General features: G+C 36.1%; 1 protein-coding gene and 1 long non-coding RNA gene across 5 annotated transcripts in view; one reads left to right on the top strand and one right to left on the bottom strand.

The window, feature by feature from the left end:
- The window catches only part of LOC139783515 (uncharacterized), a 45552-nt gene extending 23262 nt beyond the window's left edge, over positions 1–22290 (top strand). For all 4 annotated transcript variants that reach the window (XM_071722692.1, XM_071722691.1, XM_071722693.1 and 1 more), the window contains exon 3: positions 22160–22290. In XM_071722692.1, the coding sequence (XP_071578793.1) occupies positions 22160–22269 (110 nt within the window). In that variant the 3' untranslated portion in view covers positions 22270–22290. The remainder of the gene's footprint in view (positions 1–22159) is intronic.
- On the bottom strand, positions 10708–15010 carry LOC139783517 (uncharacterized). The gene is made up of 2 exons (XR_011721300.1): positions 12510–15010; positions 10708–12449 (listed from the first exon to the last, which is right to left on the bottom strand). It is a non-coding gene; the product is annotated as an uncharacterized lncRNA (long non-coding RNA).
- Positions 22291–26390: the final 4100 nt, after the last annotated feature.

Genomic DNA, 26390 nt, shown 5'->3' with positions numbered 1-26390 from the left:
CTGATCTGAAATAATTTGAGTAAACATCAGGATTGACCTGATATTTACTAAAATTATCTAAACATTAAAGAATTACAAAATTACTATCTGATAGCCGTGGTCATCGCGGAATTAGTATACAAATTTTTACTTTATCTCATGGTCGAGTGTAAACGTGGAGTATCGATACTTTAAGCATCCTGGACTCGGGCGAGCCGACGTTCACATAATCGCGCGAAATTCGTGACGCTCGACCGCTCGGCGCGGCCTTGACGGGATCCTCGCGATGTCGGGTCGTCGACCTTCGCGTCCCACGCTTGCGTCCGTCCGCGCGAGAGAGAGTGAGTCGTCTGGACCGACCATCGGTTCCCTCTCTTTCTCTTTCTCTCTTACTCTCTTGTCGAATCTGATAAATAATGACCGAATCACGTTACCACGCGAGAGAGAGAGAGATCTGAGCTTTCCATCAGAGAGAGAGAGAGAGAGAGAGAGAAGAGAGAAGAGAGAGAGAGAGAGAGAGAGAGAGAGAGAGAGAGAGAGAGATCTGAGCTTTCCATCAGAGATTACTTTTATCGGGCACAATATCCATGGTCTTCGTAAGTTCGCTTAGTGACCCGAAGAGGAAGCATACCGAAAGAATAAAAATATAGATCCAATTGCTCGCTTGTACGCTCCATCGCCCCGGGTGCCGATGATCGAACGCGGTTACGCAACGCCCGATACTTTCGAGGAGTCGAGTCGAACCGGGATCGGGAGCTAAATGCTTTCTCCCCTTTCCAACCGCGGGATTACGACCTTGTCCCGGCTCTCTCTCTCTCTCTCTCTCGTCTCAGAGCCACTCTCGATTTCTTCCGGACAAGCCGGCTGATCGACACTGTCTACTGATTAATCTGGTGCACTTTTTCTTTTCGCTTATCGCAATGCCTTTTGAGAAAACCTCGGCGTGTCATTGTGAGAAATTTCGTATTCTCCACGTACTGCAGATAAATACGGAGAAACGTCGCTTATTTAGATGTAATTAACATTATACGAAACGCAGGCAAAAAATATCCCAGTTTTTTAAATCGAAGAAACAAGCTTAAAATAATGCTAACAATAGGTAAAATCAAGTTTCCAACAATTATACGTATGTTCCTTATCTTATATACATACTTATATGAAATTAATAATGGTTACGGTTTTTATCGGATATGAAAATTTCAGCATCTAGAGACACGATAATAGTGTGTGATACCTCCTTGGAGCTTTTATTTATACACAAGTACTTAAAAAAATTGGCGTACTATTGCAACAGTATATTCTTAAGACCAAAATTCAAGTCAAATCAAGTCAAAAAGTCCTGTACCACTTTTCCTTTCGACAAACAATTATTGAGATGTCGTAATTTAAATATTGAGAATGTTATCAAGTTTTTCAAATGTTGTGACAGAAATTACAGTAAACAATCATTTCCGCCAAACAGAGACTTCAACCGATAATATAATGTGCGCCTTTAAATATCAAAAGGATATATTGGATTTTTAAATAGTAAATACATAATTATATTCAATGAATAGAAAACAATAAACGTTAAACTTGTACACATAAGTGAATCTCGCGTATTATGTAATAATAATGGTTGAAGTCTCATGCAGAGCGAAGCAAAGATAAAAAAAAATCATGCTTTTTGTTAATAGTAGAGTCCCTCTAATCAGAGTCTGGCCATACGGTACCAACTTTTGATTGGTTCGCCATTTCTTGGCAAAAGCAAAAGAAAGAGAAAGAGATAGAAGAGACAAAGAAAGAGAAAGCAATAGTGAATGTATATTTTTCTCTCTCGCAGAATTTTGCCAGAATTGCAAGTTGGCCAGACTCTGATTAGAAGGACTCTAGTTAATACTGTTGGAACAGTAAATTTCATTTAGTCCAATTATAAACGCGATGCATTACGGTTCAACACGAAAAACCACCGGTCTGCATTTTTATTGTGTCTTAGAATCATAGAATTAGCAATACTTTCAAAATATACTCCATATAATTACAGTGTAGATCCACGTTGAGGAGTTCTAATGCTTTTCGTTCGGCTAGCGCTCAATTCCTGATATTACGAGATCGCAAGGTCACGCTGTGCTACAGGTAATAAGGGAAATATACAGACTTGCGATTCTTTCCGGCAAACCGGTCACGAGGATCCCTGAGGGATATACACACTGCGCATTGTGTTGCAATGTCAGAATGGTGCACGAGCTCACGCGCGTGCATTCCTTCGAAAGCGAACAAAGTGCAGCGGTTAGGCGCTAACAATACTTGTATAGGTATGCCAGCCATTCTATTAGCCATCTTCGGTTTCGCGGCGAAACGCAACAGGCAAAGTATACTAACGCCCGGCGGCCACAAGTCAACCGCGAATTTCTAACAAACGCATTTACGTTGAGAATACTAAGCTCATCTTAAATCGGAGATACATTCACGGAGGGAGTTCGTTATACGAGTAATATTGATATAAATCTCACAGCATCGACATATACGCGTATTAAAGATACAACGATAAGATTATCGTAAACAATATCAATGAGTAAAACGCACATTTATTGCATCAAGTACGGACATTAACCCTTTAGGGGCCACACATCGATCCCGTTGGAGTAAAATGTTATAATTTATAAGATAGTCTTAAAAGACGTCCCTGATGAAAATTTTTTTTAGTTTTTTTTTATGTACATAATTATGTACACAGGCCCCTAAAGGGTTAAAAAGTTGAAGAAAGTTACGTGCAACGTGCGTAACTTTCTTCTATTTAAAATAGAAATGTATAATTTTACGAAACAATGAGAAATTCTTTTTCTACACGGCGAATTATGATAAAACGGCTTACAATTACAATTAATTACAAATTATTCTATACACATAATCATTAGTCTATATACTCTATATAAATCATAAATGGCTGCCGGTCGATCTTTCCAGGATGATCGTCACAAGTGAACCGTGCAGATTCGCCTTTACGTATGATGAGTGAGGCGTATCATCAGCGCCCGCTCGGCGAACGGGCGGAGATGGTCTAACATTACTTCGCGTGGCCATAATACTGGAAGCGAGTTCACGCCGGCGAAACCGGAAACGATCAGTCAGATTACGTGATCGGAGGCACCGTTGGCCGTGCACCGGACCCGCGGCCGACCGACCGGTCGCTCGCCGATCCGCGTTAAGTACGCGATCGCGTATACACGTACTCGTTCTCTCGGTCGGACCTACTACCGGTAATCACGCTGACCACGGCGGCCTCGCTCCCGTCCACGTTGCGGAACAGTGGTGGTGGACTCGTTTGATCGCATTAAGTCGGCATTACCGCCGCTCATCTCGTATCAACGACTTGGAAATGACCGCACCGATTCTTGGTTCTGCCGGATTACACGCGGCGCTAGGCCAAGTCGTAATGTTTCAACCGAGATCGCGATGCCGTTGAACGTGAACAAGCGAAACAAAATTGCTATATCCGTACGCCCGTCGCGAATCTTTCGAAAACGTTTTTGTTTTGTTTTTTGTTTTGTGTTTTTTTGTTTTTGTTTTTTGTTTTTTTTTTTATTCGAAAGCGTACATATTTTTCGCAAATGAATAAAGAGTCAAGTAGGATACAATTAAAATAATTTAATTAGAAATGCGCAATGTTCTTCTCATCGTAATATTTCTACTTGATGTAAAATTTAAAAAATTCTTTATTTAATAGCTTATCACTTAAGTTTCTCCTCTCACTTATGGTTCAAAATTAATTTCTAATCAACTGTAGCATCCGGATCAATTGTGGAATAGAATTTCTTATACCTATAAGCTTCTCCGTGTGCACGATTGCATCAAGTTAATCGTATTAACGGCCGTTTTATTTCGCTTCGGATCTTCTCGACAAGTCAGTAGTTAAAGATAGTAGTGATCTTGATTCTTCCTGATTGCACGCAGCGGTACATGAAATACGATGCTGAACGGTATACTGACGGTAACGTCATTTCTTCTCAGTAGAGACTCACACTTCCTGAATTAATTGACAAATAAATCTGCGCCGAACAAAATTAATAAATAACTGCACGCCTATATCGTTCCACGAAATCATGATTCTCAAAGGCTACTACCTTTTGTGAATCGTGGCAGAAAGGAGCGCGAAAAAAGTGGCGAATCCGTGTTAAGATCCGAGTGGCCTGAAAACTACGCGCTGGTGCGGGCACTGTCGTATTGTATCGGAGAAGTCAGCCTCTCTTAGACCCTTGATTCTCTGCACGAGTCTCTTTGGGCCTAGAGTCAGAGTCAGTTACTGGTCTGGTGGTGCAAATATATAGCCTCTCCCAGTCAAGTCATGCGCCCAATTTCCAGTGGTCTCGCTGGAATGGGGCTGTTCCGATTCAGTACGGCTCGGTCGCAAGATCGGCTGGTCGGCGCGCTCTGCAGTAACCAAGTGGCATCAATGGTGATCTGAGTGCACCTCTAAGGGCCTGTAGTGATACGAGCCCAAGTACTGCTGTCCATGGTGAGGTGTGGGGCCAAGAAAAGGCACGGTTATCTAGGAAACTCTCGGCTGTCAATCCGTTTGCTCCCCAACACGCAGTAAATATGAAAAACTCAAAGAATAAATCTTCACGCCCATCAGGTTCTCGGATGGCCCGGGCACTACGTGCACAATGTGAGAGTGGTGACTCGGTCAGTGCGGAGACACCCAGTGAGAGCGTAGCTGGCCCCTCGAGAGTAGGCGCCAGTTATCGGGTATAGAAACGATTAACGCCTCTTGACGCACGAGTAACCGTAGCCGTGGCCTAAAAACTACGCTGGTGGGAGCACTGTCGTATTGTATCGAAGAAGTCACGCTGTCTTAGGCCCTTAATTCTCTGCACGAGTCTCTTTGGGCCTGGGGTCAGAGTCAATTACTGGTCTGGTGATGCGAATATATAGCCTCTCCTAGTCAAGTCATGCGCCCACCTCCCAGTGGTCTCGCTGGATCGCTGCAATGGGGCTGTTCCGATTCAGTACAGCTCGGTCGCAAGATCTGATGTCGGCTGGCCAGCGCGTTCTACAGTAACCAAGTGGCGTCTATGGCGATCTGACTGCTCCTCTAAAAGCATGTAGTGATACGGTCCCGAGTACTGCTGGTGAGTTGTGGAGCCAAGGAAGAGCACGGTTATCTGGGAAGCTCTCGGCTGTCAATCCGTTTGCTCCCCAACACGCAGTAAATATGAAGAAGTCAAGAATGAATCTTCACGCCCGGGTTCTCGGATGATCCGGGCACTGCACGCATGATGCGAGATTGATGACTCGGTTAGTGCGGAGACACCCAGTGACTGCGTCGCTGGCTCCTCGAGAGTAGGCGCTAGTTATCGGGTATAGAAACGATTACGCCTCTTGACGCACGAGACTCGTGCCACGAGTAACCGTGGCCTTCTACTTCTTTGTAAATTTTGTAACACCTAATCCTCCTCAGGATCACATAACGCCCAAGAACAAGTCAAAAATAATAAATACAGACTCGAAAGATTCAATCCAAACTCGGCGCTGATTGCATCAGCAATCTTCAAAAATTATTCAGAACAAAACACGTCCGAACATGTCCACGGTCTCGACGAGACTTTCCCCCAGTAGCCGTGTTAAATTAAAATAGAAATAAATATTCATAAATTATTTCGTGAATGGATATCCATCTGTGTCAAACGCAGTGCATGGGCACTGCGTTTCAAGCATGCCCGGCGCCGGGGCTCGACTCGCAGCGGTGACGGGAATCGCGTCCGCTTCTCCCACGTTGCAAGGCCGGCCAACTTCGACTCCCCGGCTAAAGTGAAAGATAATTGCATGCCTTAATGAGCTTGGAACCCTTAAAGGGGGTCGTTCAGCGCCAACACGTGAGATTCGTGAAACAACTATGTGTCCATGGATGAGTTTGCAGTTCAGAAAAAGAATAATGACAGTATAAATAGGCACTTTTATATATACCGCAAAATAGCATATCCTTTAGATAGGAAAGTATGCGTAGTCAAAGCTTCGACAATCTCTTGTTTTTTAGTTACGAAAGTGTAATAATTCAACAGAAGTACTAAAGTTCATTATGTCTCTGTGCTTTTCTCTTACAATAAGCATATTCGTGCTTAATATTGTTTTCAACCTGACTGGTTTTTCCGAAAACATCAAAGCTTTAAATAGAACAAAAAAAAATACGATTTTTCTTGTGACTACTGTCAAAAGAGGCGAATAATCCTTCTCGTAATAAAGTAAGATTTCATGCTGCACAAAGAGGAATTAAACATTTATTTAAGCATTTTTAACGTTTTGTCCTGTCTGCCACAATTCACAGAAGGTAATATAGCGTAACAAATAATATTTACATGATAATTTTAAATACCATAATCACACTAATCTACTGAGGTAGTTAAAATAAATATTAACTCATTACGCATTGTTAATCCACTTGTTATAACTTTCTTTTTTCCCTCATGTGTAAAATATATATTCTTAAAATAGCTACTGTTGGTGGTGTACAACAAAATTCTTTTGATATCTGGATATAACATACTATTCTTCTCCTACCATAAATTTCACTGATTTCTCATCCTTAGACTCAAATTCAACGGTCGTAAATACCACTGTAGATGGTTGTAAATTTATATATATAGTTTTATTTATTAGAGCATAAAAAATGTCAAACTTGCAATGTATTATAAGCGTATCTGTCGAATAATACTGAAACATAGATGTCGAGATTCTAATTATCTGATATATCACCCAAAATGGAATTTGATAAAGCTGATTCAGGCAGATACATTATAGTAGTGGTACATAAACCGCTAAATGTTTTACTAGTACGTATATAAAAATCATTACACTTATTTGCGAACCAGTTTGACACGTAACATTCACTTAATTGAATATTTATCTGTTTCTGGAAACGATGGAGACTTTATCGTATCCATGATCTTAGAAAGATGCATAAATCCGTCAATTCTTTATGTATGGTCAAATACAGTAGATTCAATATGTGTTCGAAAATAGCTCTTGATATACCTAGGTGAAGGTAAAAACGGTCCTCTTATGCTTTTTGACTCACTTTCCCTTTCGGGATTAAATCAGCCATTATTCCATTCGGTGATAATTTATAAATACAAAATCGATCCGATAAAACAAAAGCGATTGATATTTAAAAACAAAGGCGATTAATTGCATCAACAATCTTCAACAATTTTTCGGGACAAAACATGTCCTAACACGTTCACGGTCTCGACGAGAATTAAGTAAAAATGTTCAGATACTGTCTGTTCCTTTTCCGGGTAATTCTCAGTAAAGACATCCTAAACTTCTTCAGAAATTTGCTTCTCATCTATTATACGCATTTATCTTTCCGCTGAATCTTGATCAGTCGAACTCAAGATTTTAAGATTTTCTAATTTAATAATATTCCAACAACGTTTAGATAAAGAAATTATTAGACTAATTCGTGTACAAACAAGGCAACAACTGACTTCTTTTTATATTTATTTTAAGGGGAGTTTACACACGCAATGATTAGTGGCGCCAACTGACTGGCATTCATTGGCGCCAGAAACCGACTGGCAAACTCACAAGTGTTTACACAGTGATTGGCGTATAATATGGAAAATATTTAACTTTTGTTAAACACACAGTAAATGACAGCAAGCATATAACCTCAAATTTTGAGATTATATGCTTTGGCCAACCGCCAGTAAACGCACATTACTAGTGCCAGTTTGTATCAAGTGTTTACACTTGCATTTTTACTGGCGTTAGTCGATTGGCGCCACTAATCATTGCGTGTGTAAACTCCCCTTTACATTAGTAATATACATATATTAGTGACCCTGATAAAAATATGTAGGGGAGACCGGGGCTAAGCCGACAACGGGGCAAACTTGACACTAGGCTTTTTGCCAATTTAAATCTATCGTAGAAACTTGCCTTTCCTACTGTAAATGCGTCTTTATGTGCCAGTATTATCAACGGAATTTGGTAACATTCTGAGTTATAGTGTAATTTTTAACGCGACATAAGCGTTTTTGATAGTGAAAAGTAATTTTTCTGATCTCTCGAAAATGTCTACTCTTTCATCGAGCTTTACTCTTGCGAATCTACCGGTAAGTGATTTTGATGGGAAATTTGATGCTCTATATGAATCCGATAATCGTTTTTGCATATTTTCAAAATTTTCATGTTTTTGAAGTGACAAAAGTGAAAAACGACGTCCGGGGCAAAGTCAACACCACGCCGTTTTGTCGGCTCCCAGTAACAAACGATGCTTGTCATGCAGCCGTATGGCTCATGACAAATGTATGCGCACGTCCGATCGCGAGTTTACTGCATACATACAGTTTTTTAAATAAAAATATGAATTATATCGATTTCTTCCTTGCTATCGAGAATGCAGCAACGTAGTGCAGCTTGTCAACCCTAGGTATACACAGTCAAGTCTCCAAGACCCCAGCCTTACTTCCTTTTTCGCGTTCTGGACTTTTGTCCCATATATTCTTTTCAATTTACCCGTATATCTCGGAATTCTTTAATTCTATCAACTTTTATACATTATGAACTTATTCCTTCGATCGATTCTTGATCGATCGATTGAAAAATAAATAAATAAATAAGCTGAAATGTATCCATTTCTGAAGTTACGATAGCAAATGTGGAAAGGGTCTCCGAGACCCCAGTGTATAATAAGAAAATAAGACTGTGTATACCTAGGGTTAAAAAAGATAACATGTAATTTATTCACGCTCATGTGCAAAGTAACGTCGGCCACGCACAAATTATAGATAATGATAGTACGGATACAAAATTCGGTTTTGTGAAGCGCAAACGAAAGCCAGAGCCTTGCAAAGTTTCTTATTCACGCATCATGGAAATGTACGCCCTTAATCTAGACATAATTCCTTCTATACACCCTTTACAAATATAGAAAGAGGACATCGAAAGATGAGAATGGGTTAAGTCATTAAGTACAATGTTAAATTTACGTGAAAATCCATGTACACGGAAAATCTCGAGATTTTTTAGTCTCTTTCTCTCTCTTTCTACGGTAACAAAAGCTCACGTTTTCACATCAAACCGTGTATACGATATCGTGTTAAAACTTCCAGTTGTAGACGGAAAAATTTAACGGAGCCGACCGGGACTCGAACTCCGCGGGATCCTTCGTTCACACGCCTAGCACATAGGCTGCTACCCTACGACTGCTCCACTACTACGCTAATTTCCCCGATCTTCTACCAATACCGGCCCTACGACCCTAAATTTCCTACACAGGAAACGACCGTTTCGGTAAGCCGGGTCTCATTGGACAGGATTAAGGCGCGAAAAGATCCGCTGCACGGATCACAAAAGGATAACGCGACACACCCGACCGTTCTTTTGCAACTCGTTGCATCGGTTTCTGGAACTGCTTTTTCGCGAGGCATTGTGGAGGCAGGTTCGGCCGGTTTTTACACAGGGATTTTTGTGCGATCCCAATCTTTTAGGCGGTTCTGGCCCGTTTTCGTCTGTCACGAACACTTCTCACGATGCAAAAATAAACGAGTAGTGATGCCGGAGTTCAAATGCGATGATGCGGAAGACAGCTAATTTTCTAAGGTGCCTCCTGAACAGCAGGAAAAATTGGAACAGCAGAAAATTGCTACAAAAATTGGAAAAACGTGCACACAGAAAAATATCGTTCTACAGCCAAGAAAAGCAATTACTCATTTTATTTTATTTGGTTTGAGTAATAGTTTTCTTCAACAAAAAATATTTTCTTAATATTAGTTTTAAGATATACTTATCATAAGTATTAGAAAAGCTTATCATCATGTGCTTAAAAGAAGAATTTATTCTTCTTTCAAGTATATTCTGAAACTTTATCTAAGAAAAGCAACATAAGCTTGATTTGAATATTTACTGATTCTTTAGGTAAGAATATGAAATACTTGGCTGTATAGAACAACATTCTTCTAGGTTAGAAGGTTTTCGTGCGCGGTCCGGAGGGGTACAGTTTAGAATATTAAAATTCCTGTCATCAGGTGGACTCGAACTCGGTTCCTCGTGGTTATGAGTCTGATACTTTATTACTAGGCCACATCTCTGATTATATTCTTAGTGCTGCAGTATCTAGTTTTGACAGAAGTGATTCATTGATTTCAAGTATATTCTGTAAACTTTATCTAAGAAAAGCCACATAAGCTTGATTTGAATATTTACTGATTCTTTAGGTAAGAATATGAAATACTTGAAATCAATGAATCACTTCTGTGAAAACTAGATACTGCAGCACTAAGAATATAATCAGAGATGTGGCCTAGTGATAAAGTGTCAGACTCATAACCACGAGGAACCGGGTTCGAGTCCACCTGAGGACAGGAATTTTTATATTCTAAACTGTACCCCTCCGCACCGCGCACGAAAACCTCCTAACCTACATTCCACTTAGAAACTAAAGAATTAAAGAAAATTAAATAAATAAAAATAATATTAATTGTAATCATCAAGAATACAAATTCTTTTTTGAAGTAAACGATTATTCTAGATGAATAAAATTTTTACTTGATTCAAATAACGGATAAACTTCTCTCAAGAAAATGTGATATCTTTATTGAAGTATATGCTTCTCTTCCGTGGACTCCATATTGTAAGTAAACAGAATGTTCGTATTAATTTAATATTCTTGTTTCAAGTACTAAACTTGCTAAGATCTAGAATATGTTTTGAGTAAATGTGATACTTATGACGACTTTATGGTAGATTTGCTCATATATGAACTTATCAAATACTTGAAGCAAGTAATATTAACTTGTAGGTAGTATATATTTTTCTGTGTGTGATAATACTATAGAAAAGTTAAAAGAAAACATTGAAAATTTAAACATTGAAAATAATAATTATATAAGCAGTTTAAAAGAACAGATCATTAACTTACAAGCTCAAAATATGGAAAAAGACAGTCTACATGATGTGCTTCACAACGGCCAGTTGGCGAACCATATCAAAGAACTCCTACGGGTAGAAATTTTTAACAAAAAGAACCGATGACATATAATGTGGGCTTTTAAATATAAAAAAATACATAATTATACTCGATAAATAGAAAACAAATAGACGTTAAACTTGCACACATAAGTGAATCTCGCGTATTATTAATAAATAAATATAAAATAATGTTGTAAATGTGTACTTGGCGCCTTTTTTTTTACCTTTTTTGAAAATTACATTTACGTGATAACAAAACGATATTTTCACAAGCTCAAACTATTCAGTATATCCGCTGTGATCTGTTTTTCATTAAAATGTACTCTTTCATGAACTATTCATCATCATATACTGTAGGTAGGTACCAATAAATTTTAGATTTAGTAAAAACATAAGATAAATGTTATCATTTATCAAAACTCATTTAATCAATAAGCTTAAAAATGCAATTATTAATCCATATAACTAATCTATCTATATATATGTATATATAATTCAATATTACGACTGACTCATCAACGCTTAGCCCAAACCTCTAAACCTAGAAACATGAAATTCGGGGAATATATTCCTTCCACGACGTAAGCACCCACTAACAAGGGAACGGTCGGGGGTGTCCGAGACCGATTTGGATGCGCTTTGGATATGTTGTTGAGCATCAAAAAATATTAGACTCGTATTTTTTTTTTGCGGCTTATCTCGACGTTTAGGGGTTGAAACAACCCCTCGAAAATAACGGATTTTATAGTTTTTAGCGAATATCTTCGAAAATATAAGGCGTATGAAAAAAAGTTTGGTACAAAAGGTTTATGGCTTTTTGTGCTCTTTACAATGGCGTAATCAGATTTTTCAAATTTGTCACATTTTTTAATTTAACCCCACCCCCACCTATTATTTTTGCCAAATATAACAATTTTTCCAACGCAAATTTAAGAGCGTCAAATGCCAAATACATCCATGTGTATTTTTATTATGATACCATTATTAGATTTTTGGCAAGACGAGATGATATGTGGTATAGGCGTCGCGCTGTAGGTAGGTGTTGCGTTATTTCTGTTCAAGTTGCGCCGTACGCTTAAAAATTTCCATTTCAACTCCGGGATGACCGAAAGCGCTGATGCGAAGGCCAGCGCAAGGCTATTTCGAGAGTCCTGGACAAGCGATCTTCCCCTTGTTTTACCACTCCTCCAGTATTCCACAGCTTGCCTTTTATATTGTTGTCACTTGATATTGTTGCCTCAACAGAGCTGCAAGTAACTTCTTCCGGAAGATATACTTTACCATCATCTTCCTCAAATAAATCAACTCTTTCCGGTTCTGGAATCTCATATATATCATAAAAACCTAAAGTTTCTTCCTCTTCTACGTCAAATTCTTGGTTTTGTATGTCAAGCAGTATACGTTCAATGTTTTCTTTTACTTCATCTTCCTCCGAAGTTGTCGGACTTGGTGAATAGTTGAAAGCAGTGAAAGTTGCAGAAAGTAGCATTATTACATTGTATGGATTAAACTTCATTCTGAAAGATATTAAAATTAAATATTTGTCTCGAACTTTAATTATATAAATAAATACGCACTTTATAATTAATGGAGTGGTCTTTGTTAGGTTTGATACCGTCTCTTTCCAATTTGCGACTGCCCGCCCGATACAATTCGGCGGTATTTATAATGTCGGAGTCGACATTCCGTTGCTAGTCCAGGACTCTCGAAATAGCCTTGCGCTGGCCTTCGCATCAGCGCTTTCGGTCATCCCGGAGTTGAAATGGAAATTTTTAAGCGTACGGCGCAACTTGAACAGAAATAACGCAACACCTACCTACAGCGCGACGCCTATACCACATATCATCTCGTCTTGCCAAAAATCTAATAATGGTATCATAATAAAAATACACATGGATGTATTTGGCATTTGACGCTCTTAAATTTGCGTTGGAAAAATTGTTATATTTGGCAAAAATAATAGGTGGGGGGTGGGGTTAAATTAAAAAATGTGACAAATTTGAAAAATCTGATTACGCCATTGTAAAGAGCACAAAAAGCCATAAACCTTTTGTACCAAACTTTTTTTCATACGCTTTATATTTTCGAAGATATTCGCTAAAAACTATAAAATCCGTTATTTTCGAGGGGTTGTTTCAACCCCTAAACGTCGAGATACGCCGCAAAAAAAAAAACACTTGTCTAATGTTTTTTGATGCTCAACAACATATTCAAAGCGCATCCAAATCGGGTAGGTTCTAAATCGGGTTTTTTCGACCAATAAACGTCGAGATAAGCCGCAAAAAAAAAATACGAGTCTAATATTTTTTGATGCTCAACAACATATCCAAAGCGCATCCAAATCGGTCTCGGACACCCCCGACCGTTCCCTTGTAAGAAGGGATTTTTAGAAATTCGACCCCTAACGGGGTGAAAAGGGGTAAAATGTGTGTTACTGTAGCAAAGCACGGGTATCAAGCTAGTTTAATTATATGGATTTATTTTAATTGTTATATACAAATTATCTAATACTTTAACGAAAATTCAAATCAATTCCAAACTAATTCCACTTAAAAAAAATTATTAAATGTCTAATACAAAATCTGAATTTGTAGAATATAAAGTTTATCTTTGTTTTGCATATAAGAAAAAAAAATCTTATTAATTATTTCGGCTCGTGCGGATGGAAAGTATTTAATTTTCAGATTCAATTAATTTCTAAATGTTGAGCAAGACTTAATAATAACGGTCTCCTGGATGTTAGCAAACACCAATAAGTAAAACATTATTCTTCGCATATTTTTCCCGATTTATCATTAATCAACTTCAGTCAAAAGAAAGACTTCTTGGTCTTCTTCCACACGTAGCAATTGGGCACTGCTACGTGTGACTTGGATAAGCGCACTACATGTGCGGTATTTAACAAAGATACCTACCACTTTTTTCTATCAAAGTATAAATGTATAAAACCAACATTACATAAAATGTCCGGATATCCGGCAGATGCAAAAGAAAAGTAATGCGCGTGTCGCAGACAGCAAGAAACGTTAGTTACATTCTATGTGCGTCGAACCAATTTCAGAGATGTTTCGATGTAAAGGGAAAGAACAGCATGGGAGTGAACTAAATTTATATTATCTGCTTTATATTTAAAATTATATCTAATTTCTACAACGGTGTATAGTCTGCGCCCTGCGGGCCGTAGTAGATTTCGACTACCGTTGCTTTGTACGCTTCGATGCCATGACATACGACGCGAATAGCGACGGTGCAACAATTGTAGCAGGGATGTGACGCGACGTCGCGTCGGCGGTCGTTTTACAAAAAGGTAGTTTAAAAAATCGTTATCACCGGAACTGTTTGTAAAAATAATTATGAAGCATAGAACTCTTATAGAACTGTCGAAAATAATTGTTAGAAGTGTGAAAAATCATCAGCACGACACTTCTCACTAAGCGTCGTGCTGGGCGCGGATAAAAATTGTTTAAAAACTGCTGATTGTTAATTGGTATGTGGCGATTACATCGACGCACTCGTCACCGCCGGGTGAACAATCCAAACGCTCGCGCAGAGGTAAACGCTAATAATAGACATAAACACAGTGAAGGATCATGTGAACAGTATACTGAGAATCGTTAAACCCCCGGATTGCAAACTTAGCGGAAAGCGTTTAAATGTAAAGCCGACATCTCTCGCGATGTGATGCGGCGATGCAATGACAGATACACAGAGAAAATTGCTACGGTTGTTACAACAACATTCTCTATGATTGAAAAAGAAATGTATGTGAATTCAAGTTAAATTGATATTACATTGAATGTAGCTGTTAAGATATGCTCATTTATACAGTTTTCATAACCGTAGTTCTTACGATACGTGACATTCGGTTACAATACCCTCGTATATGGTTGCCTCAACCAAAGGATTATTGCTATCTCTCTTATGTGGTCTGCAGCACAAATATTATAGTTGAGAGATCCATAAGATATAGCTGCACGGTACAGCACTGAATCACTGATTGAGAGTTTAGTTCCATTGCGCGCGCAAAAGAATTTCTGCATAGAATAAAGTGGATTTGATAAGGATTTGATAAGGATGTTTTAACTTTATATACTTTTTTCATAAATATATTTACGAACACAAAATTTCGTAATGAGCCGACACTGGTTTCTGACATTCACCCGACATTAAGAAATATTATATCATATATCCAATTCAAAATTGTATTACTCTTTTTAAACTGAATTTGTTTCTTAAGATGATTTTTGAAAAATTATATATTTGCGCTGATTATGACATATGTAGACTATATATAACACTTACATTAAATTAAGAAGTAGTCTACCACGTAAGGCAGTTGCCTCACGATCCAGAGGTCCCGAGTTCGAATTCCACCAAGGTAAGTGTTTTTTTCAAATACGAGAAGATATTTATAATCATAGACTGGATCTTAAGAAACAAATTTAGTTAAAAAATAGTAATAAAATTTCGAAATAAATAATTTTTTTATATTTAGCATTAGTACATACAAATAATCATTATGGTTGTAACATCCATATATTATGGTTGCAACATCCATATAGTAGCTACCCTCACTAAGGTTAGGGCAATCATATAGGTCACTTCCAGAGTACTATGGTTTCCATAACCCTTTTGTATGGATGGGCGAAAATTAACATTATTATTATGTTGTAGCAACCGTAACTTTTTCTCCGTGTAGGTGCATCCGGGGTGTGCGCGGTCGCGGCGGGCGAACTATCAGAGCCGTCAGAAGCGTGACCGCGACCGAGATAAACGCGGACGGACTTTTCTCGAATTTCGTGAAGAGTCTAGAAGAGCACGTCGTCCTCAGAAGGGACAATAATCGAGACGGTTAACAAAGACGCGACCGCCGGCATTCGACTTTTGAACTTGCTAACGCGCGGTCGTGTGAATATTAGAAGCGAGATCTTACAGACAGAGACCAGACTGTATAGTCGCGAACAATAAATCGGGCTACATTTCAAAGACATTATAATACTTAATATTCGCCTCACAATCCTCCTCCTACATTCACGCGCTATCCTAAATAAACCAAAGATAGAATATCGATCTGAAAGTGTATGTTATATGTGAAATTCGATCAGAACTATCGGAAACTTGTGTCAAATACTGGCCTAGTTTACGCTGATCTCTTGATACGCGTATCAAATAGTATATTTGAGCTGATCAGCCAATAATCAAACTAATTTACTAGTTATTTACTATTTAATACGCGTATCAAGTGATTGGTGTAAACTAGACTATTGTAATATTCAACGCGTTTGGTACTTCAGAGGAGTGCTGAGGAGCGCTAGATTCGCGAAGTTAACACATTTTTTCAATTTCGATTTTTTATAATGTAAGTATAAAAGCGGAACCCTTTTTTTAATTTTTTTCAGGAACTGTAGAACTATGAAAAGTGCTATTAGAACTCTTAGTATTTTTTTTTTAAGTTCGTAAAATGTCATGCCAACTTCACAGATCCGTAGATCTCGTCGTAAATTTCATGTCGTGCCGTCGGGCGCTGTCGACGAAAATCACTTGGAACATTTAGGTGCAACGCGGACGTATTGTCTCCGACAGTACGAAAACCTGTTGTGCGGAGTGGATACGCGAAAAACACGTAAGTGAATACAAAAATTTTATGTCGCGAGAGCTGGTGGACAGTGACGGATTTTTAATTAGTAAACAACGCGACGGATGAACGACAGATTTTTGTACTTCGGGCCTGTGCATCGATGCCTTAGGCGCACGTCTGTTAATTAGATAGAAAATTATTAACATTGTTAATATATAATCGCTAAAACTGTGGCAAATTTTCTATCTAATTAACAGACGTGCGCTTAAGGTATCGATGCAAAATTATGATGTGTAAACATTGATAAAAGCAAAATCTACGCCAACTCATCACGGACTCTATCCGTCGTAAAATGGACACTCTCGGCTCGTTTTTCTGTACAGCGGTAATATATAGTGGCGGCTCCGCCGTCGAGTGAAAGGGTTAATTTAGTACGTTATGAGCTTTATGAGCTTTGTAGAATCGTAAGAAACTATTATAATAATATAATAACCACATTGAATGAACGATAACGATAAGTTAATAATTTTATCAAGTCAAGATCTGTATCAAATGGTACACCGACTAGTAATACGTAATTATTTTTATAACTAAACGCTAAATATATAATCTATTTATTACATATTAAATATTTTCCGATGAGCCAACTTTATCGCCCATTTTTTGCTTTGTTTCATAATCTCGATATAACTCACTTATTTTAAATATCTTAATTGTTACACTAAGTAATTGTTAATTGTAACTGGGACATGCAGATTGAATTATGTAGAATAATAGAAAAAAAAGGGGGAGTTTCCGGCATATTTTATCAGTTTCTATTATCGAAAGCGAGCGGTCCCATATGAAAACATTAAATTACTTCGATGTACATTGCGAGAGAAATATTTATGTGATTTCTCGTCTCCGACGTTTACGATTTACTGTGGTCACGGCAAAAAGACAGGTCTTAAATAGATATAAAAGATTGTCAGCGTATAAATGTAAGATCCGCAATACAGCTCGTAGGAAAAATTAAATAGACGTAAAAGTTCTCTCGGTATATGCATTTGTATCGTGACATTTAGAAATTAAGGGGGGATTTTTTTTCGCTAAATTTATCGCTTTTTCTAATTTTCTGGTAAAGAAACTATACAACGGATCAATGCGAAATTTGGCATGTGGATTTATTTCTTATCTATTCACAAAAAAATTAAAAATCATTTCCCCCCAAAAAATACGCCTCCCACCTCCCTCGACGCGCGATAATCCCCAGTTGACGGTGTGCACAATTTGAGTCTTCCCATTAATCCTGCAACAAAAACCCAAGAACATTTTACTTTACACACATGTAGCTAAGGTTTGACGAATTGTTTAATTACAAGCTTACGCATAAGCCTGGCCTCTAGATTTAGAATAGGAAACGACACACTACTCGTGAATTCGAATGTAAAGAGATTGTGTATTTGGAACTAACTCGTATCACAAAAGTAGGTTTGTCTCATAATCGATACATAAGTAGCATAATCAGGTTTCGTACAAAATAATCAGCTGCATAAAATACAATGAATAAGAATAATCAGTAAAGAATAATCCTTTCTTGAGCAGAAACCAATATTATAATCCTGTATAAAATAAGGCTCATCAAAAGAAAATAGACATCATGTTTGCTCATATTTTGAACATCTTGACGTAGTCAAGTGTAATCCAGAATTAATCTATCTCAAAAAAAGGATCGTTCATGTTAGACACATATAAAGAATATAATACGAATCAACATCATTGAATATAATACAAGAAATAATCATAAATGAAGTAATGCGTCAATTTGCTGATAATCAGAGAATAATCATTTATGATGAAGTGATTGAATAATATAGCATTCTACATGCTCGAAAGAGTATTGACTATTCTCAAAAATAGGTAAAGAATTACGATAAGATGTGCATGTTCTGAGTAATTCTACAAGTCAAATGTAACGCACTTTCATATATTAATTGACGCATTAATTCAAGCAATAAAAGAATAATATCCAATAAGTAATATAGCGTGTAATAATCGAACTCTGTTAAAGATGAAGAGATAATTCAATCAAGTAATAATTAATAATACGCAGATAATAAGTTTTATCTTATCAATACAAGAAGTATCAATAATAGCGGTTTTGAACCACAATAAACGCAAGTGTAACGCAGGATTCAAGTGAATATCGTAATTACGTTTCTCTTTTAGTAATCAATCTCGACGATGTGACTTTAAGCTATTTACAGAAAAGATCATTAACTATTTACTCGGGTTGCAACCACAAGAAAAGATAAAGAGAAAGAATTATACTGAGCTCAGTCTTGCAGAAGAATGTAGCTTAAATTTGAACAGTCCACGACTTCTCGTTTGTTGAGAAAGTATTCCTCGCATCGTTCTCTCGCGAATTCTGTAAACAGCAAATGCTTCCGATAACGGAAGCACTTCTTGCAGAAAGAATCTCAGGCTTCACCCTCGCAAAAGCATCCCTCGATCCAGCCTTCTCTAAGAAAAGATTGCGGGCTTCACCCTCGTAAGGGCATCCCTCGTCCAGCTTTCAAGGATGTCCTCTCTCCTCCTGTAATGGCGGCTCTCTTCCTTCGTGCGATAACACGAAGCAGCAATGGCGGCAGCGTCTCTTGTTCGGGTAACGACGTCGTAATGGCGACGATCGTCCTTCTTTTTCGTAGCTCGGACCTTGGTTATTGTCCCTCTCGGCAACACCGCAACCGCCTTGGCCGACGATAATAACTCTCGGTTTTTGTACAGTAACTCAAAATATCGTGACGATTACAATAACGTATCTCAATTCTCGACTCAATGAAAGTGAATTGTCTCGCAAGAAAGAAAAGTAGCGATCGAACACGACTATAGGAAACACGAGAGATCAGTGACGACGGACGAACAACGAACGAATACCCGCTCGTCAAGCCGCAAGCACGTACCGGCACACTCGCGCATGCGCTGTATCACGCCTTCGCTGCGTGATCAGTCTCTGGGTTGCAACGCGGTCTGCGCCGCGCGCGCATGAATACATAATCTCGCAGATGAAATTGGTAACGGCACCACTGCCGCCATCTATGACAGCTCCACCGTACTATATTTAACACACCAACTACTACCACAGATGTCGACTAATACACAATCTCTTTCCTTTTCTAATTGCTCTTTAAACACGAAAAAAAAAGCAATACGTTGAATATTTTTTTGTTTATAACAAAAAGATCGATCTATTTTTTTGGATCAATCGATATTTTGAGTTCAAAACATCACCGGAGCCTCAATTTTTTTTTCGCTTCGTCAAACGATAGCTACATGTGTGTAAAGTAAAATGTTCTTGGGTGTTTTGCGAAATTGACTGAAATCACATTCATATATATGTGATCAAAGTATTATGAAATTGTATTACAATTGTAATTTAAGTTTTATGTTTCTCATTGTTAGCGTTATACACTTTTTACAAAGTAATTTGAAGAAAAGGTACAGCACAATAAAAATAATGTGCGTTTCGGCGGAACTATGTCGCGGACACACATCGATGTAATTTTATCAACCAATTGATGTAACATTTACCGTATAGCCAATAATTTTCGATAAATTTATAATGTAATCATTGCTGCGACTATGTTCTATGACATTTTAAAGAGTAATCTGATCAAAATTAAGCCACGCCCGATGGTTGTATCAGAGTAAATTCGGCAAAGATAAATATCACGATCTCAAATATGCACTAACTCTCCTTTAACTAACTACAAAGACTGTGCTACAAAGACTGGTATACATGAAGTTATCTATGTGAAAAATATCAACGCTTTGATCAATAAAATATTTGATTTTTTATGTGTTAAAAATGTTATAATATTAACGTGTGATGTTTTATCAGTTAAAAAATATATTTATATCGATGTCTTTTAGGAACTTTATTTATAGTACTTTTACATGTGCACCGGTAAAGAGTAGCGCAAATGACTGAATTTGCTCTATAATATAAGGTAAATGTACCAATGTCTGGACACGTACCTATGTCTGAACATTTTTATCATTTTAGTCCTTAAATAAGTTATAACGCGAATTTAAATCAAAGAATAAAAATCAAAGATAAAAATATTTTTTTTGTATTATATTTTTATCTTTGATTTTAATTCGCGTTATACTTATTTAAAAACTAAAATGATAAAGGTGTCCAGACATAGGTCTTAATGTCCCGGGATTGATACATTTACTTTATATAGCTTAAAAAATTAATCTGACAGAGTATTTTAATAAAAATATTAAAGTGAGGAAAAGAATGAGAAGTCGCCAAATATATTTTTCTTACTCCAATGTAAATTATAAACATAATTTAATGGCATAAGAATAAGAGAGATTTAAAAGAAGGGCAATTATATTAAGTACAGAAAATTGTATCTCTAGTGGCAAATGCCATGTAACTCACAAAATTGTCGACATCAGAATCCTGTATTGGCAGAAATAAATATTATTAAATAATTAATTAAATTTTACTTGAGTCTATCATTCGTTGTAAAGTGGTTTTGACGTGCATCCTAAGTGTTTGAATTTTTAGAAGAAGCCGGTATTTTTCAAAAATTTAATTGTTTAAACTTTTAATAAAATCACAATTTTAAAAAATCTGACGGTCGAATTATAGTCTACTCATATTTCTAAGAAAATATTTTGTAAACAATTTTCTAAAACTTGTTTAATATTTTAAAATTTCTTTACTTATATGTATTCCTTATATTTACTTATATATCACATATTATTTTCTTAAAAAAAAAAAGGATATATACAAGTCAAAAAATATAATATTATAAGAGAGCGTTTCATAAATTAAACTGATTTTAATTTTTACTGAATGTCTACTCAACTTTGCTATTTTAAATTGTCATGCGTAAGTGCCACATGTGTTTTAACATAAGTATAAAATTAGTGATAAAATAAACAAAGATAGAGCCGTACGATTTGATAGTTAGGCAAATTCGAAATACATATTCATGTATTTGCATACATATATTGTCAATAAAACAACCACTGTCTCTTTAACTCTTGTGAGCAGTTTTTCAAACGCTTGTTGAGATCATTTCTCTACCATTTAGTAACAGATATCCTGCAATATAGAACGGATGTAATGGAATTACCGAAGCAACGAAAACGCAGCGTGGATCATTTCGAAAAATTGAAACGTTTGCTCGCAAAGTGCAAGTATTGTGGAGAAGAAATTCGGTCACCTTCGCCAACCGCAGTTCTAACAAATTTAAGAACACACTTACTAAACATACATGACATGACTCCCGATAAAAACTGCACAATACCTCACAAGCTGCGGCAATATTTCACAGACTTACCAAAATATGAGACAAAATGTAATAAATGTGTTTCAATAATATCTTATTTAAAAACCACTGCATGGGAATTTAAAACAACATTTAAGAAGAATACATTCTGAGTTGATAAGTCCGAGTCAACATGATTAAGTACACATTCAACAACTTATTAAAGATTACATAAAATAAATGTATTAATAAGTAGAGCGGGTGAAGCTAAATAGAAAAATCTAGTTTTACGGTCTTCTCAATAATTAATGAGAAATTATTGTACAATAATTATTATTACATGTTGTACAATTATTGTACAACAATTAAATTATTACAGACATTGACTTTGCCCCATCAGAAGTGACAGACAGAGCTGCCCCATCTCAAGAAGGAAATGCAGCAACTCATGAAGAAAATATAATTTCGGTAGCAGATGTAAGTGAATAATAGACTGTATTAATATGTTTTATAGTTGAAGTTAAGTCTACCCCTTTCCCTTGACAGTTAATAAACAGCCGTAAAACAAATGTGATACGATGCAGGCTTGTGCGCAAGCGCATGACTAGATTTCGTATTACATTCATTTTACGGCTGTTTATTAACTGTCAAAGGAAAGGGGTAGACTTAACTTCAACTCGGAGTATTTTCGAAGTGTGCTGAAGTGATCTGTAGTGTTATTTTAAGCAAATATCTTTTTATTTAAAAATACTACGCAAGAATTCTCAACGTGTCAATTCTCAACATTTCTCGTTTCTGACGTCACATCTCATGATGAGATGTGTCGGGACAGAGCCCAGGAATCTTAAAGGATTAATTGTATAATATACAGGGTGGGAGAAAAGTATGGAAACCCTGAAAAATCTCGAAAACTATAAGTTTTACAGAAAAATGTTTCAGACAAAAGTTGTTTGGTTTCGAGGGGGCCATAAGATGGTATCATTGGTTTGAACTTGGATGGTCGTTTAAAGCTCACGTAAACGACACCTTTAATTTCTTAAATGGAAACCCCTATTTTTCAATGCATATTCTTGTAGCTAATCTCGAGAGCTTTTCAAAACACTATAATAAAGTATTTTTTCATTAAGAACTTTTGGAATTATGAGGCTTGAAAGTTCTAGTATTTTGACATAAAATACAAAATATCTTGTAAAACATTAAGTTTTCGGTAATGTTACTTTAATACTTTTATGCACAGAATAATGAGACGAATCAATTGGTATGAAAAAAAGGCACAGTTCCTTTAAGAAAAAATATGTAATTTGCAACACGCATCTGCATACTTTTTCTTAAAAGCAACTATGTCTTTTTTTCATACCAATTGATTCGTCTCATTATTCTGTGCATAAAAGTATTAAGGTAACATTACCGAAAACTTAATGTTTTACAAGATATTTTGTATTTTATTTCAAAATACTAGAACTTTCAAGCCTCATAATTCCAAAAGTTCTTAATGAAAAAATACTTTATTATAGTGTTTTGAAAAGCTCTCGAGATTCGCTACAAGAATATGCATTGAAAAATAGGGGTTTCCATTTAAGAAATTAAAGGTGTCGTTTACGTGAGCTTTAAACGACCATCCAAGGTCAAACCAATGGTACCATCTTATGGCCCCCTCGAAACCAAACAACTTTTGTGTGAAACATTTTTCTGTAAAACTTATAGTTTTCGAGATTTTGCAGGGTTTCCATACTTTTCTCCCACCCTGTATATTTTGAAAATATAATTTCTTTTAAAACTTTTTTTAGCTGCGAAAAGATAGAAAACAGCTAAAGCATTAAATACTCAATTAAACACTACAAATAACAATGACAATGAATGCCTGTGTAGAATGTGGCCGAAAATATTTGCAAAGCAAAGAGCCATGGCTGCAATGTATTTCATGTTTAAAGTGGGCACACAAAACTTGTGCAAAATTTAATGCACAATACTTATGCATAAATTGTTCTGATTAAAATCTTATTAAAATGTTATAGATTGTTATAACCATGATATGGTTGTTATGATAAAGATGAATAATTTTTTTATTTTTGTTTTACATGTTGCGCGTGCATCTTCAATAATATAATTTGAATTTTTTTGTTTTACGTACATGTCTTTTAGAAGGTGTTTTACCTCAAAGATTTATATTTTATAAGTTAAGAGATTGATAAATATATATTTTCTACACACACTGAGAAAAAAAAATCGTAGATTCAAAGAAATATTATTTGATTCAACTAAATGCAGCGGTCACGGGCTGTCAAGCAAACATTGTTAATTCAACAAATATTATATAAAATAAAATAAAATATTTCTTGATATTACTCACGTATATTTGATTTAAATATATTAATATTTACATTAAACAAATCACACCAACTAAACGAGTTTAGTCAAATTAACAACATTTTTTTCTCAGTGCAGAGTTCTTATTCTTGTAACTTCCTTCCTCCTGTAAAGCTTATACGTGACACCTGATTGTATGATTTATTTGTTCAATCATTTTTTAGATAAACAGACCGGCATAATAGCCTTAGCTCATTATGTTATTTTATATAGACGTCCCGTTAGAAATAGTTCTAAAAAGATACAACTTTATGTGTCAAAGAGATCATTAGGGTAATTTAATAGTTTAGTTTAGTACATGATTAATCCCAGGTAGCAGAGTGACATCGAATGACGTGTTAATAACGTCTTATCAACGTCTCTAACGTCAACAATACGTCATTAAAACGTGTTTAGATGTCCTGCTGCTTGATTATGACATCCTAACCTAACTTTATCCTAATCATGAAATTCAATTTACGTTAACATAACTAAAAACAGAAATCATTATATTCTGACTATTAAAAATGTCTTTGCACTTTCTTCTAAAGTAAAACAAATACAAAAAAGCTTATTTATTACAAATAGCTCTGGATAACACTTTGTTCAAGGTGCAGATTATTTGTGTATTTTATAGACCTATATTCTTTTCAACTAAACTTTTTCACGGTTTATCTTTTCTCTTTTTCTTTACGTTGAAGAAAAAAAACAGAAAAGATGAACCATGCGAAAAGTTCAGCTAAAAACAATAGGCCTTATATGTAGCCTTCTTACCCTGTGCCACTGGACAACTGAACCCAGTACCAGGGCAAGATGGCTACATTGCTGCATATTCGTCTTTTAATTATTACAAAATAAAATATATAGTTAATAAGGATCGTAATGGCATTATCATATAGAAGAAAGTTGTCTCTATCATATTTGTATAGTCAGCTATAAATAAATGTCTGAGAAGTTGTAACTTTGAAATCCTGGAATTGGCCATTTAGCCTCAGTCTCCCCTATTCAGAGGAGGAGGTATCGTACTAATTCGCAAAGTTAACATTCTTTCTTCAATTTCGATTTTTATAATATAAAAGAATGCGGAAACTCTTTAATTTTTATCAAAAACTGTAGAACTATGAAGTGCTATTAGAACTCTTAGTATTTTCTGAAGTTTGTAGAATGTCAGACTAACTTCACAGTTCCGTAGATCTGTCGTGGATTTCACGTCGTGCCATCGAGCGTTGTGGACGAAAATCACTTGTTGGAACATTAGGTGCAACGAGGAAGTATCGTCGCCGACGGTATGAAAACCTGTTAGCAGAGTGGATTCGCAAGAAACGCGTGTGAATATGAAAGTTTTATGTCGCGAGAGCTAATGACGGATGTAATTAAGGACGACGCAGTCGCTACGGATGGACGACAGATTTTTGTACTTTGGCGATGCCTTAAAGGCGCGACGTTGTTTGATAGAAAATCCGCCACAGTTTTAGCAATTATTAACCCTCAGATAAATGTACAATGTCTGGACACGTACTATGTCTGGACATTTTTATCATTTAAGTCCTTAAATAAGTTATAACACGAATTAAAATCAAAGAATCAAAGATAAAAATACTTTTTTTGTATTATATTTTTATCTTCGATTTTATTCGCGTTATACTTAGATATTAAAAACTAAATGATATTAGTGTCCAGACATAGGTCTTAGTATCCCAGCATTGGTGAAAATAATCGTTAGAACCGTGGAAAATTAGCAGCGCGACACTTCTCGCTAAGTGTCATAACTGAGCGCAGATCAAGGTTGTTAAATCAAATAGTTAAATCAATTTAATCTAATTTACGATAACATAAAATCAATTTAAATTTATAATTATATAAGCTTTATATGTATATAAGCTAATCACAAATCAATTTTAATTGTGAATTACACAAGCTTTAATTGATAATTAAATTTGATTCGTGATTGAAACTGATATAATTCACAAATCGAATATTGATTTGTGATTTAAGTCGATGTAATCACAATCAATTTTAATTTGTGAATTGCATCGGCTTTAATTATAATTAAAATTTGATTCGTGATTACATAAACTTTAATTCACAAATCAATATTGAATTCCAATTACAGAACTTAATTTACAAATCAATATTAATTTGTGAATTGAAACTAAGGTAATCCATAATTACAATTGTATTATTGTGTGTATATATATATATAACATATATATCATTCTATTAACAATTCAGATGTAATTATTAATAATTCAAATTTAAAACCC

This window comes from Temnothorax nylanderi, unplaced genomic scaffold (assembly GCF_030848795.1).
Source record: "Temnothorax nylanderi isolate EJ_2023f unplaced genomic scaffold, tnyl_v1.0 TNYL_tig0508_pilon, whole genome shotgun sequence".
Lineage (NCBI taxonomy): Eukaryota > Metazoa > Arthropoda > Insecta > Hymenoptera > Formicidae > Temnothorax > Temnothorax nylanderi.
This window is presented reverse-complemented; position numbering and strand designations above follow the sequence as displayed.